The following is an 11,674-nucleotide window of genomic DNA, read 5'->3' as shown; positions in this document are numbered from 1 at the left end:
TGAATGCAAACCCTGTAATACACAAGCAATTATGTAAGAACTAGTGGTACAATTCTACTTGTCTTCAAGCAAGTTCACCATTCTTGGCGAAGCACATTTATGAAGCCTTTGCACTACCAACATCAAAGACCTGCTCACTCATCCAGTCTAGAAGCTCAGGTCTATTGGCAAGAGGAAAACACAGGATAGTGGAAGCTGGATTACTGCAAAGAAGTTATTTGCAACACTGGGCAACATTAAAAAAAAGCCGCTTCCTCATATTCCATGGACGACTTGCTTTCCCCGATATGCCTACCTTCCTTCATCAATGATCTTGACCTTCTCACAACCATCAGGCGGCTCCCTAGTGAGGAACTTGTTGATTTGTGGACTGGTTCCCAGCTTGCTTGTGTGACCACTTACTTCCAAGTCTGGGGAGGCACTTTTATCACATTCTGAAATGAAGCACATATGCACGGCTATATACTATTCACCATATTTGGCCATGCAACCATCACTTCATAGCAACGACAGAAAAAATTAAATTGCATGCAATGCCACTTGGTATAGTAGACAGTTCAAATAAGGCCACAGCAAAAGCTTTTTTTTTTTTTTAAACTATGTGTGCATTATTGAAGTCTCTATTGAGGTAACCAGAGGCTTTTTTTTTACTGGAGAAAGCCAGTCAGATGTACTATGCTGGCTTTCAATTCCCTAAACTCTCTTCAATTTCAATTAGTGAAATTGAAAGGACGGAAATTTAATAATTTATCAAAGACAAACCATGGTAAGTTCCGGACGCTTTTATAGGGCTGATGCAGCCATAATATAAAAACATACTTTAAAATTTGTGATGTTGCACCGACAGCACCAGCATCTTGGTTTTGGCAAAAAATTTTGAAAAAATGAAACTTCTACTTTCATTTTTCACTTCTAACAATGCGCCTATAATTGTTAACTTAACAGCAATAGAGACTCAAAGAATAACTCATCAGTCTAAACTAATTTAGTGTTCGAGTCCTCTATTGCTGCTAAGTTCACTGTCATAGGCTCATTGTTAGAAGCAAGAAATAAATGTAAAAGTTCCATCTCTTGAATTTTTTTGCTAAAGCCACAGTGCTGGTATGTTGGTGAGACATCATGAATTTCAAAGTATTTTTTTTTAATTTGGCAGTGCCGGCCCAAAAAAGTTACCAGAACTTACCACATTAAGTCTATGTTCCTTTTAGAAGCGCAACATAGCCCATTTTTACACATGATAAATTCCTAGCAGGCGTCGTCAATGTGGTATCAGTGCACAGCTGTGGTCAATATATTGCATTGAAGGTAAGCATTAGGAATTCTGAAGCCACATAAACGTGTGTCAGTTAGTAATTAAGCTGGATAGGAATAAATAGTGGAAAATGCCATGTAGCATCAAGATTGAGTAGGGGAGGTGAGTGGGAAATATCTTCCAAAGTCAGAACCAAGGAGGCACTGGATTATTTCACATTCACAGTTCCACAGGAAATGGAGTCACTGCAAGTGATTTTGGCAGCCCCTTACCTAGGCTGTCAGGACGAGAAGAGCTATGGTGGGAAGGACCATCAACAAAACCATTGCTGCCATCACTGCCACTGGGCGTCTGGGTGTCCACACTGCAGGTGGAGTGAAAGAGCTCCGCTATGGGTGCTCGGTGACCTTCTGGTGTAGGGCCCATCACCTGCAGTGTAGGAAACACAAAAACAACTTCTTCCTACTTCTGAATGCCATACATGACACCTAAAGGTGGCTAAATGTGGCGTTATTCGAAGTTTCCAGGTTCGTTAGTCTGCTTTAATTTCTTCACATTTGTAACATAATTACTATAAAAAATGTCCCCTATACTTTCCTTGGGTTGATTGTCTGTTAGTTCTCATTAAGATTGTGTCTAACAAAGAAAAACGGGCCCTTCTTTCATTCATTTGTCCCAGTAAAAAGGCACACAGAAAACAAATCAACAAAGGAAGATGCATAATTGGGGGACAGCACAGAATGAGACTCCGACAGTAAATGTGAACTGAGAGCAGACCGCAGCGAGAAATTCTAGTTCCACGCAAACACTCCACTTGGCAACAACTCACACTGAGACAAAAGCATAAATGGCACGTACAAATGGCGTCGGATGCAACAGATGTTTAAAATAAGGTGCATCCGATGGAAGCTAGATGGCCAGTTGGAAATGTTACCAAGTATACACAAAGACATGCTTTCTCATTCACGTGGACCACAGCTTGGCAAACAGAATGGAGAATGTCAGTGCTCACCCTTTCCAGTTCCGCTTCATTTTCTGTGCCTGATCCAGAGATGCCTTTCAAAACCAGACGCTCGATTTCCTAGAAGGGCACAGGGAAGAAAATTGCCTTAAAAATTATGCACACCATTCAAATGAGCACATTTTTTTAGTACATTCTGCTTGAGAAGCAATGCCTGGTCACTCGGTACCACATTTTCACTGAAGACTCAAGGAGTAAGAAAGTTAGAAAATACACCTTTTCATCGACTAAATATGCACAGTAGTCTAGTCGTACAGCTCCAGAGCAAGAGCTAGGGGAAGCTTTCAACTGCACATGCACTGCTTGGCAAAGAGGATGTTTATTTCAAGCAATGCATAAAGCAATCTTTTTGAGAAAGAGAAGAATGTGCATTCAAAAGGGGCAATGAATGGGAGGCCTGCGACATGCACTTGTAATCACACACTTTCAACTGTGGTTGAGCAGGGGATGGCCCAGCTGAAGCCAGTCTTTCGATATTCTGACAAGGACTCATTGAAACATTGGCTTCATTTAACACATCCCTTGTTCCACCACAGAAGATTGCTTCGAAAGTCTGTCTTACAGTGAATCTTCACTTTTTCGCTCTTATGTTTGTCTCTAAGCATGTGTGGCAAGTGGTAAAAAGTGTTGAGAACAAATGTCGCATTTAAAAAATCGGTCTTTTCACAGCCCAGGCCCAATACCCATGATAGGATTATAATGTGAGCTACTGAGCAGTCATGAAAAAAAAAAAACTAAAACAGCATAACAAGGGGGCAAGAAAGACAACACGTAACGTAACGCACCTCCGCATCCATGCATTCTATCTTGTGTGCATTCTATGACTGCACTGTGTTGTTCACGACTGTACTGCGCATACTTGACAGTTCCACTATGGTATACCAAGGTCAGGTAGCAATGATGTGCATCTGGATTGGGACTTGCACATGTGAACTGAACATCTATTTGCTGACTTGGCCTGCAGCATCTAGCGATTACAAAGGTGTAAATCTTCCTTAACAGTCTGCAATGCAGGGAGCACAATCACAAATAACAGTACATTCAGGCAAAAGCCTTCATTGCTTATGAGAATTCTCCTGTCATGAAAGATGTTGTGGTACTCGGCATGGTGCACTTGTTTTTTTGCTATGGGAGTTCAGGAAATTCAATATAAGTAAGTCATATGAACAGCTTTGCACCTTGCAGTGATTTTTTGCTTCTTTCAACCAGTTCCACCTCTTAGCAGGCATTCTACTCTAAAAAACGACTGAGCAGAAGCATAAGTTACACAGGGGCAGGGGGACACTCCTCCTCTCTCTCTGTCCTCTGGGGTCAAATACTTTAGCAGCCCTAACTAGCAGCTGCATTTTGTTCATTACATGTAACATAATGCTGGACCGAACCTTGCATAAACAAACTTACGAATTTTTATCACAACAATGACAGATTCATTTTGTGTACTTCACTATCAATGCATGGTTAGTCTGATTTGACTCGCCCACCACACCCCAGTTGATGCTGGCTGTGTAACCCCCCTCCATGCAAATGGGAAACTGACGCCTCGGTAGCCGAGTGTTTCTCCTTGGTGTGGTTTTTAATGTAGTTCTACCACATCTGTCTGCACAGTCTGTATGATCCAACAGCGTGAACAAATGTTGTGCAAGCAAAGTACATTACGCAGAGAACCTGGTTCAGTGCCCTCCACACTGTTGCGCATGCGGGGAGCTCCTGGAGGCGTCCGTCCTGGCCTGGCCTGGATGGGGATTGGGCCTGAAGGAGGCGGGGGTGCCACGGAGGGGGACAGTGGTGGGGACAAGGCTGCCAGCCCTAGCTGGTGGTCCCCTTGTACAGGGCTCCAGCGGGGCGACGTCCGCCCACCTTGGGCTGTCCTCTGTAGCCGCTGACGAATGTACTGCGCAACACGAGCGTGCCTTTACCAAACCAGCTGACTGCTGATGATGGAACCACTGATACTACATCCATCTACACATGGCTGTTATGCATCTGACACAAAAATTCCTTTGTTATAAACTGGTACTAAACATTCATCATAAAAGCACATTCATTACCCAGAGGGGTGGACGAACATTTAAGAGTTACTTTATTGTAGCAAGCAATCTGTCATATTGAGGCCCAATCTATCTTGACATTGTCAGTGAACAAGCGCAATAGCATCAGTAATCAATCAATACACTTATTAATATGACAGGCAAGGGTATTTTTCATCACATGTGTGCACATATGCAAACACCAATCAAAAAGGTTTCTACAACATCAACAAATTTTCTGTACCGCAATAAGCAAGTGCAGTGACACAGCCACGGTACAACTGGGCTTGCTCGAAACTGTCACATGGCTATTAAGTAACAGAAGTATAGAACAGTAGTAGTAAAAGACCACATGCTTCTCATAATAAAGCATCCATCAGCCTATATGTGAGACGAAATACCCACTGCCTGTCATGTTTGTAACTGTATTGTTTAATTACTACTGCCTAGTTGTCAAAAGAACGTGCTTGAACACAATGGTGTGCAGTTAGCCTGTATGGTAGCATTATCAACCAAAAGCACCTCTGGAAGCTATCATTTTTATTCATAAGGAAAAGCTTACAAATGCATTACTGCCTACATTAAATTAAGTGCCAGCTTTCTACTCCAACTTCACAATGTGGGCTGTGACTCCTCTACAAATGGTTTCTGTCATTTTATTCACGTGACCAAGAAGTATGACAATGGCTGTGACCGCGACAAAAGTGCTTACCTTCATTTCTAGAGAGTCACCTGATGGCAACGCAGGTTTCTTCTGAACAAATTTCATCCTCTCGACTTCTTTCCAGTCATCGGGAGTCTGCAAGTTGAAAAAAAAACAACAATAATTGGCCTGAGTAGCTGTGCTCAGTCTTTGTTCTTATTCGTGACACCATGCCTCACTATGGCTGCACGGCTCACAAAAATGTGTCTCTGTTAGCAGCAAACAAGACCAGCAGCATCCATAGGTAGCTGCTAGGAAACTTGCAATCTGCCATGTGGAAATGACTGTGCCTTACTACCATAAACAACACGTACAATGAGAAGTTTGTATGTTCTGTAGTACCAGAAAAAAAGAGAAAGTAATATTCCAAGCAAAACTGAAGTATGCATTCCTTGCTATGAAAGTAACAAGAATGTTATTTACTACTACGATATGAGAGGAGAAGACTAAAGAGATGAAGACTGCAGGGCTTTTTACAACATCTGACCAAGGTTGAAGACTATGTGCTTAGGTATACACTAGCATTTACGAACAAGCAAAGGATGGCATCAGAACTGAAAAGCAGGCGGGTTGGAAACACGTCCGCTTTTTACAGTTGGAACCCGTACATGTCCTGTCTGCTTTCTGTTACTTTGTTCCTCTGTGTGCTGCTGAAAAATATAGAAAGAAATAGCCACTGCTTTACAGAAGGCCTATTTCATATCAGTGAAACAGTGAATTGAACGAGGGATTAACCCTATTATTTAAGAATTAGGGGTGTACGAATAGTGAAATTTAATCTCGAATCGAATTCGAATCGAATAGTGCCGAATAGTGGCCAAATATATCGAATATTGAATCGAATATCGAATAGTATATTTACATGAAATGTGTACCGCCAGTTACGGCAAGACAAAGGAAAAATCAGGGACGTTATGGCATGCTGACAGCTTCATTACGCACTTGCTCGGGAGTGGCTTTTGTTTCAGCTTTTATGGGCGCGCAGGCATGTTGATAGAAGAGCCGCCATTCCAGTAAGCAGCGGCACTCCTCACATCCTAACAGAGGGGGGTACGGTAGCTCGTTTTCTTTCCCCATGGTCGAGCAATAAAGCTCATTTGACAACGGTAATGTTGTGCTTCATCGCCATGGGTACTCTAGGCCCAAAAGTCTTCGCGCACCCATTCACAGCAGCGTTTTAACTGCACGCCAGAACGATGGGAGTTTCTGAACTAGTGGTGTGGTGCGGCAGTAGCGACTGCCCAGCGTGAACACATTTTTACATGCAAAGCAAATCACCGAGGGTTTCACAGGCCAAAGTCAGGTAGTTTTACGGCGCTTGCGGCATATGTGACCGAACTATGCAAGAAGTCCAGTGCCTTCGTTTCGGGAGCGAGGTTGTGAGACTTGACAGCTTTCTCATGTGTTTTTCTACGTGTGAAAATGACATAATCTCCTTTAATATCAACAAGCGCTCGCTTTTCAACCAGAATGTCAGTGAAAGTTTAACGAACTGCGACGTTAGCGTTAGTTTTAGCTACCCTACCTTAACCAAGTTGCACCATTGGCCTTTGTCGCATTTTAGATATTGGTCCTGTCAAATTATTCGAAACTTCAAATACTAGCTATTCGAAAGTTGAATCAAATTATTCGATTTGGAACTATTCGATTCGAATTCGAAACTCGAATATTCGCACGCCCCTATTAAGAATGTAATAAATTTTGGTAAATTTAGATGCTTAACCCACCCATGGTGGTCTAGCTGTTATGGTGCTCAACTGCTGACCCGAAGGTCGCGGGATCGAATCCTGACTGTGGCGGCCACATTTTCGATGGAGGCAAAAATGCTTGAGGCCCAGATTTAGGTGCACGTTAAAGAACCCCAGGTGGTCAAAACTTCCGGAGCCCTCCACTACAGCATGCCTCATAATCATATTGTGGTTTCAGGACGTTAAAACCTCAACAAATGAAACGCTTAACCAGAAAGAAATTAACACAGTAGATAATTCAAGGCAAGCTGCTCTATGAGTTTCCATTGCACTCTTGGGGCAAGGATTACAACAAAACTAGACAAAGACGAGAGATCAAGACGAACATGTGCCTGTCCGTATAGAGCTCTGATCTTTGTTAAATTTTGCACATTTTATATTCATTCAGAATCACGAACCAACTCGCACAGCATCGAGTACTATTGATCTTGGGTCAAGCAGCATGAAAAAAAGGCTTAATACTAAGGCAAGGAAAACGTACTCAGTGTTATCAAACATCAACTGATAATTGAGAGATGACAATCAGCACTGTGTTTGTCTTCCTTGCTTTTGTATTGTCTTTTTCCACATTGCTGGCCTCAAGAAGGTATCTTGTCTGCAGAATCAGCCTTTGAGGTTGCATGTGCATCGCACATCGCACAGGCCAAGTGTGCAACTGTAATAATAATAATAATAATAATAATAATAATAATAATCAATCAATCAATCAATCAATCAATCAATCAATGATTTATTTAACGTGCCCAGGAACAGCCGTAAGGCCTTTGTGCTGGCGCACGCAAAAAAAAAAAACAATAAAAATAAAAAAATAATAATAATAATAATAATAATAATAATAATAATAATAATAATAATAATTTCTGGGGTTTTAGATGCCAAAACCATGGTATGATCGTGAGGCACGCTGTAGTGGAGGGCTCCGGAAATTTCGACTATTTGGTGTTCTTCAACGTGCACTGACATCGCGCAGTACATGTGTGTCTAGCATTTCACCTCAATCGAAATGCGACCACCGAAGCTGGGATTGAACCCGTCTCCTTTGGGTGAGCATCCAAGACCCGTAACTACTGTAACGGCACAGTCGACGAGTGTGCGATTGTTGCAAACAACGGAAAGTGAGGGCATCCATGCATTGCAACCACAGTTCTCTATTCACAAATGTTTGCACAAAACGTGCAAACAATTGCCTTAGCTACATCACCAAAAAATCAACGCAGCTTTGCACAAGTGATGCCAAGCCTGAAGGAAGTGCGGAGCTGGGCGGCCTTCCTTGTTCCTCTTTCTCTGTTTTTTCTATCTCTTTTTTGTCACTGTTTATTTCTATTTCTTTCTTTCTGTCTCCACCTATTTCACGCTCTTTATGTTTTTCTTTCTCTTTCTTCCCTTTCTTTCTCTGTCTATTTCTCGCTTACTTTTTCTGTCTTAGAATAACAGAGAGCTGAGCTAGTTGGTAAGTATTCATTCTAAAAAGACAGGGCGTGGTGTCCTGACTCCTTTCTCGTGTCCGTGTTTCCACGCCCTGTCTTTTTAGAATCTTTCTGTCTATCTTTCTCTCTCTCTCTCAATTTTTTTTCGCTCTTTTTATCTTGCTCTCTGTTTTTTCTATCTCTGTCTTTGTATCTTTTTTTCACTTTCTTCCCTCTCTTTTATCTCTATACTATACAAGGCTATGCTATGCTTTACTCTCCTTTCCCTCATTACCCGTCACGGTGGTCTAGTGGTTATGGTGCTCAGATGCAGACCCGCAGGTTGCGGGATCGAATCCCGGCCGCGGTAGCCACGTTTTCGATGGAGGTGAAAATGCTAGAGGCCCGCATACTTAGGTTTTGGTGCACGTAATCACTGTAATTGTGATATTTTTTTTCTGTAATTTATACAAGTCAGCAGGAATATCACATCTGGATGTTTTCGGTCACTCGTGATTAATGATACATCCAGACATTGTAATTCATTTTTTTTTGTAACGAAGTCTTGCTTTCTGACAAGCCGCACTTCGATTTCGGATCTACTGTATCTGTGATTCTATGATTGTACAGTCAAACCTCGTTAATACGTACCCGCTTTAAGCGTACTAACGGTTAAAACGTAGTTGCGGAATCCCGGCCGAATAGAGCCAATGCCGGACCCGCGTAGTACTTCGCCCTACGCCTACCGGTTACGTACCCTTACGCGATAACGTTTTGTGCCATAAATTTACTGCGCCGCTGAACTTCCCGACGCCACAATGTGCCGCCAAAGGTATTCCGTCTTTTCGAGAAGTGCGTAGATCGGCGATCACTGATTCCGACTTCCGCGCGATTGCGGCGATGCTTTGCGTAGAGGCGGCGGTCGACGAACGCGCACATGACTTATCGCCGACAGCCTTATCACAATAAGTATCTTCAAATATCTGCTCGGGCACGCGTGCGGCGCAGCACCACTTTAAGCCTACTGCACGCTTTTAATAGGCGACAACCTGAACGCGCTGGGCCGCCGATCGCAGCCGCCTCGTTGCGCGGGGCCGTGTTCAAGCGCGCGCCGCTTTGTAGAAAAGAAAGCAGCTCGCTGTAGCGGAGTTGAGCGTTGCTGGTCGCGGGCGACGAGAACCTCTTTGCATTGACGCTATCACGTTAAACGCACGCGTACGGTACAGCAAGCGTAGCGCTGTTGTAACCATACTGCACGCTTTTATTGGGCGACCACCCAAACGCGCTGCCGTTCGCTGCCAGGACCGCTACAGCGTCGCGGAGTGCGCATCGCTTGCAGGAAGTTCGTCATTGCTGCGTTAACCGAACAAGCTACTCGCCGCATCTGTGCACGGTCTGGAGCGAAGTGGGTACGAAGAACACTCCCACGACAAATGCGCGCGTGCGGTACAACATGCGGCCCGGCAGTGACGGCGTGAGCCGAGGCGATGCGCTGCACGCAACTAGCCAGGAGACGATCGGCTCCACGCAGCCGTACCGCGTTTCACTGGAACTGCGTCAGTTTTCGTTTATGAACAGATCGCGGTACAGACGCACGCACATATATCGCGGAAAGCGGACACTGTCCGTTCTGTCACTATGTTGGTCACTGCGTATACCGGACCCTGTAATAGTTCCGAAATGCTGCTTGGCGTCGCCACCGCGCGCTATCGGCACTATCGGGACGGTCGTACGAGAGTACCAGAATCTTTTCTCCACTTGGCAAAAAGATAGAAAAGGCTTTGCAATGGGTACTTTAGCCAATATTTGCTGTGGCACTGTATTTATTTCTTTGCTGGCGGCGATGGCGTACGCGAGGAGATGCAAATCCTTACTTGGTGGTTAATGCGTACTACCGTTTAGTGCGTAGTTACGCGGCGTTCCCGGCAGGTACGCATTAACGAGGTTCCACTGTACTTAGCTTATTTTCTGACATAGTTTACTTTTAGGACAATTCGAGCAATACAGCACTTTCACCTAGGAGAATGCCTTGAAAAATGGGTATACTACATTTCTCCATTAGAATAGTATGTAACATGTGCATGCAATGCGTCTATTCTTGCTGCATGGGTGCTCTGCACGTTGCATCTAATGAATAAGTGTTCACTATGTGTAAAACTGTATACGCACCTCAATGAAGCTAGTTCTTATTGCAAGATGTTACTGCAACGTCATCTATGATTTAAAGTGCACTCAACAAATTATTGCTGTTAATTCCAGCATTTTAGTGCATACATATGTGTCTTTTCCTGTTTTTTGTTTAGGCTTTTTTTTTTCATTAGACATTTACATGGCACACAAAAGGCAGCATGATATGAGCTGATGAAAATACCAAGTATAACCTGCCATTGCAAGTAAAAATGTGTGATAATACTGAAACTGAAATAATGATGTAACAGGTGTCAGACTACAGGCATTTTACAAACATGCATGCAACAATGTCCCATAGCCACGGTATCAGCTCTCATAATGCAACAAGGAAGACGTGCCTGTGTGGCCCTGTCAACCATTGGCCGGCCACAGTAGCTGTGCAGATCTCGCGGCCACTGTGCTGACAAGTAGATGGCATCTAGGGAGGCTGTGCGCCGCATGAGCCCTCCAAGTAGGCTCAGTGGCTTGGCTTTGCACTCGGCAGCAGAAAGGCACACACCTGTCAAAAAACACAGGAATCGTCAGGATTGATAGCACGGCACAAAAAAAATATTCATATCATTCACAAGCGTGAGCACTCTGCATAGTGGAACAAGCATGACATGTACAATGCCACAATTTTTGCACTTTTTTTATTGCAATAGCAATTGTATGGACACTCTCGGCGGATTTTTGCCGATATATATATATATATATAAGCCACAAATAAAAATACTTTAGAAGAAATTCCGAAGCGCTCGACCAGGGATTGGAAGCTGCGACCCCTCGCTCCGTAGTGCGCAGCCTTCGACAATTACGCCATGCGTCATTCGTTCTCCAGGATACTAACGGCAGAATACAAACGCACGCGGCGTTGGGTGAAACGCACGGGACGCCACACGTGGCGAAATTAAAATTATGCGAGACTCGGGCCATGCTGCATTGTTGCCCGCGCTGCGTTTGTGTCGTATCGTGGGCAACCCGCGCTAGTTTTCCAGTTTGTGGTTGTAGCGCCGCGCCACTCGGCCAGTCGGCCAGGGAAAAAGAAGATCATCCCGTGGCTCGTTTTGGCGCGAGCTAGTGGGAACGCTTTGGCTCTTGTAGGCTTATGCCACAGGAGGGGAGAAACCGGATGGCTGAATCACAGTATATATCTTACACCCTGACCATAATCTTGAGGCTTAAATTAAAGCGCAAACGCACAATACACCCACGAAGAAAAGAAACATACGTACGACACAAGCGATATAACTACTTTATTCTTTTATACGTCAATGCACATATAAGCCCAAGGCAACCTTATTGCACATGTGCAAACAACAATATATCTAACCAAAACATGTAACAA

At 43.8% G+C, this 11,674-nt stretch overlaps 1 protein-coding gene across 1 annotated transcript in view; it reads right to left on the bottom strand.

The window, feature by feature from the left end:
• LOC119388202 (protein FAM117B) overlaps positions 1-11,674 on the bottom strand; it is a 129,806-nt gene that overhangs the window by 9,369 nt on the left and 108,763 nt on the right. The window contains exons 2-7 of the mRNA XM_037655864.2: positions 10,686-10,846; positions 5,013-5,099; positions 3,925-4,164; positions 2,265-2,333; positions 1,525-1,681; positions 296-434 (exon numbers count right to left, since the gene is read on the bottom strand). Coding sequence (XP_037511792.1) covers positions 296-434; positions 1,525-1,681; positions 2,265-2,333; positions 3,925-4,164; positions 5,013-5,099; positions 10,686-10,846 — 853 coding nt within the window. The remainder of the gene's footprint in view (positions 1-295; positions 435-1,524; positions 1,682-2,264; positions 2,334-3,924; positions 4,165-5,012; positions 5,100-10,685; positions 10,847-11,674) is intronic.

This window comes from Rhipicephalus sanguineus, chromosome 3 (genome assembly GCF_013339695.2).
Source record: "Rhipicephalus sanguineus isolate Rsan-2018 chromosome 3, BIME_Rsan_1.4, whole genome shotgun sequence".
Taxonomy (NCBI): domain Eukaryota; kingdom Metazoa; phylum Arthropoda; class Arachnida; order Ixodida; family Ixodidae; genus Rhipicephalus; species Rhipicephalus sanguineus.
Note: the sequence above shows the minus strand (reverse complement) of the source record. Positions and strands in the feature narration are given on the sequence as shown.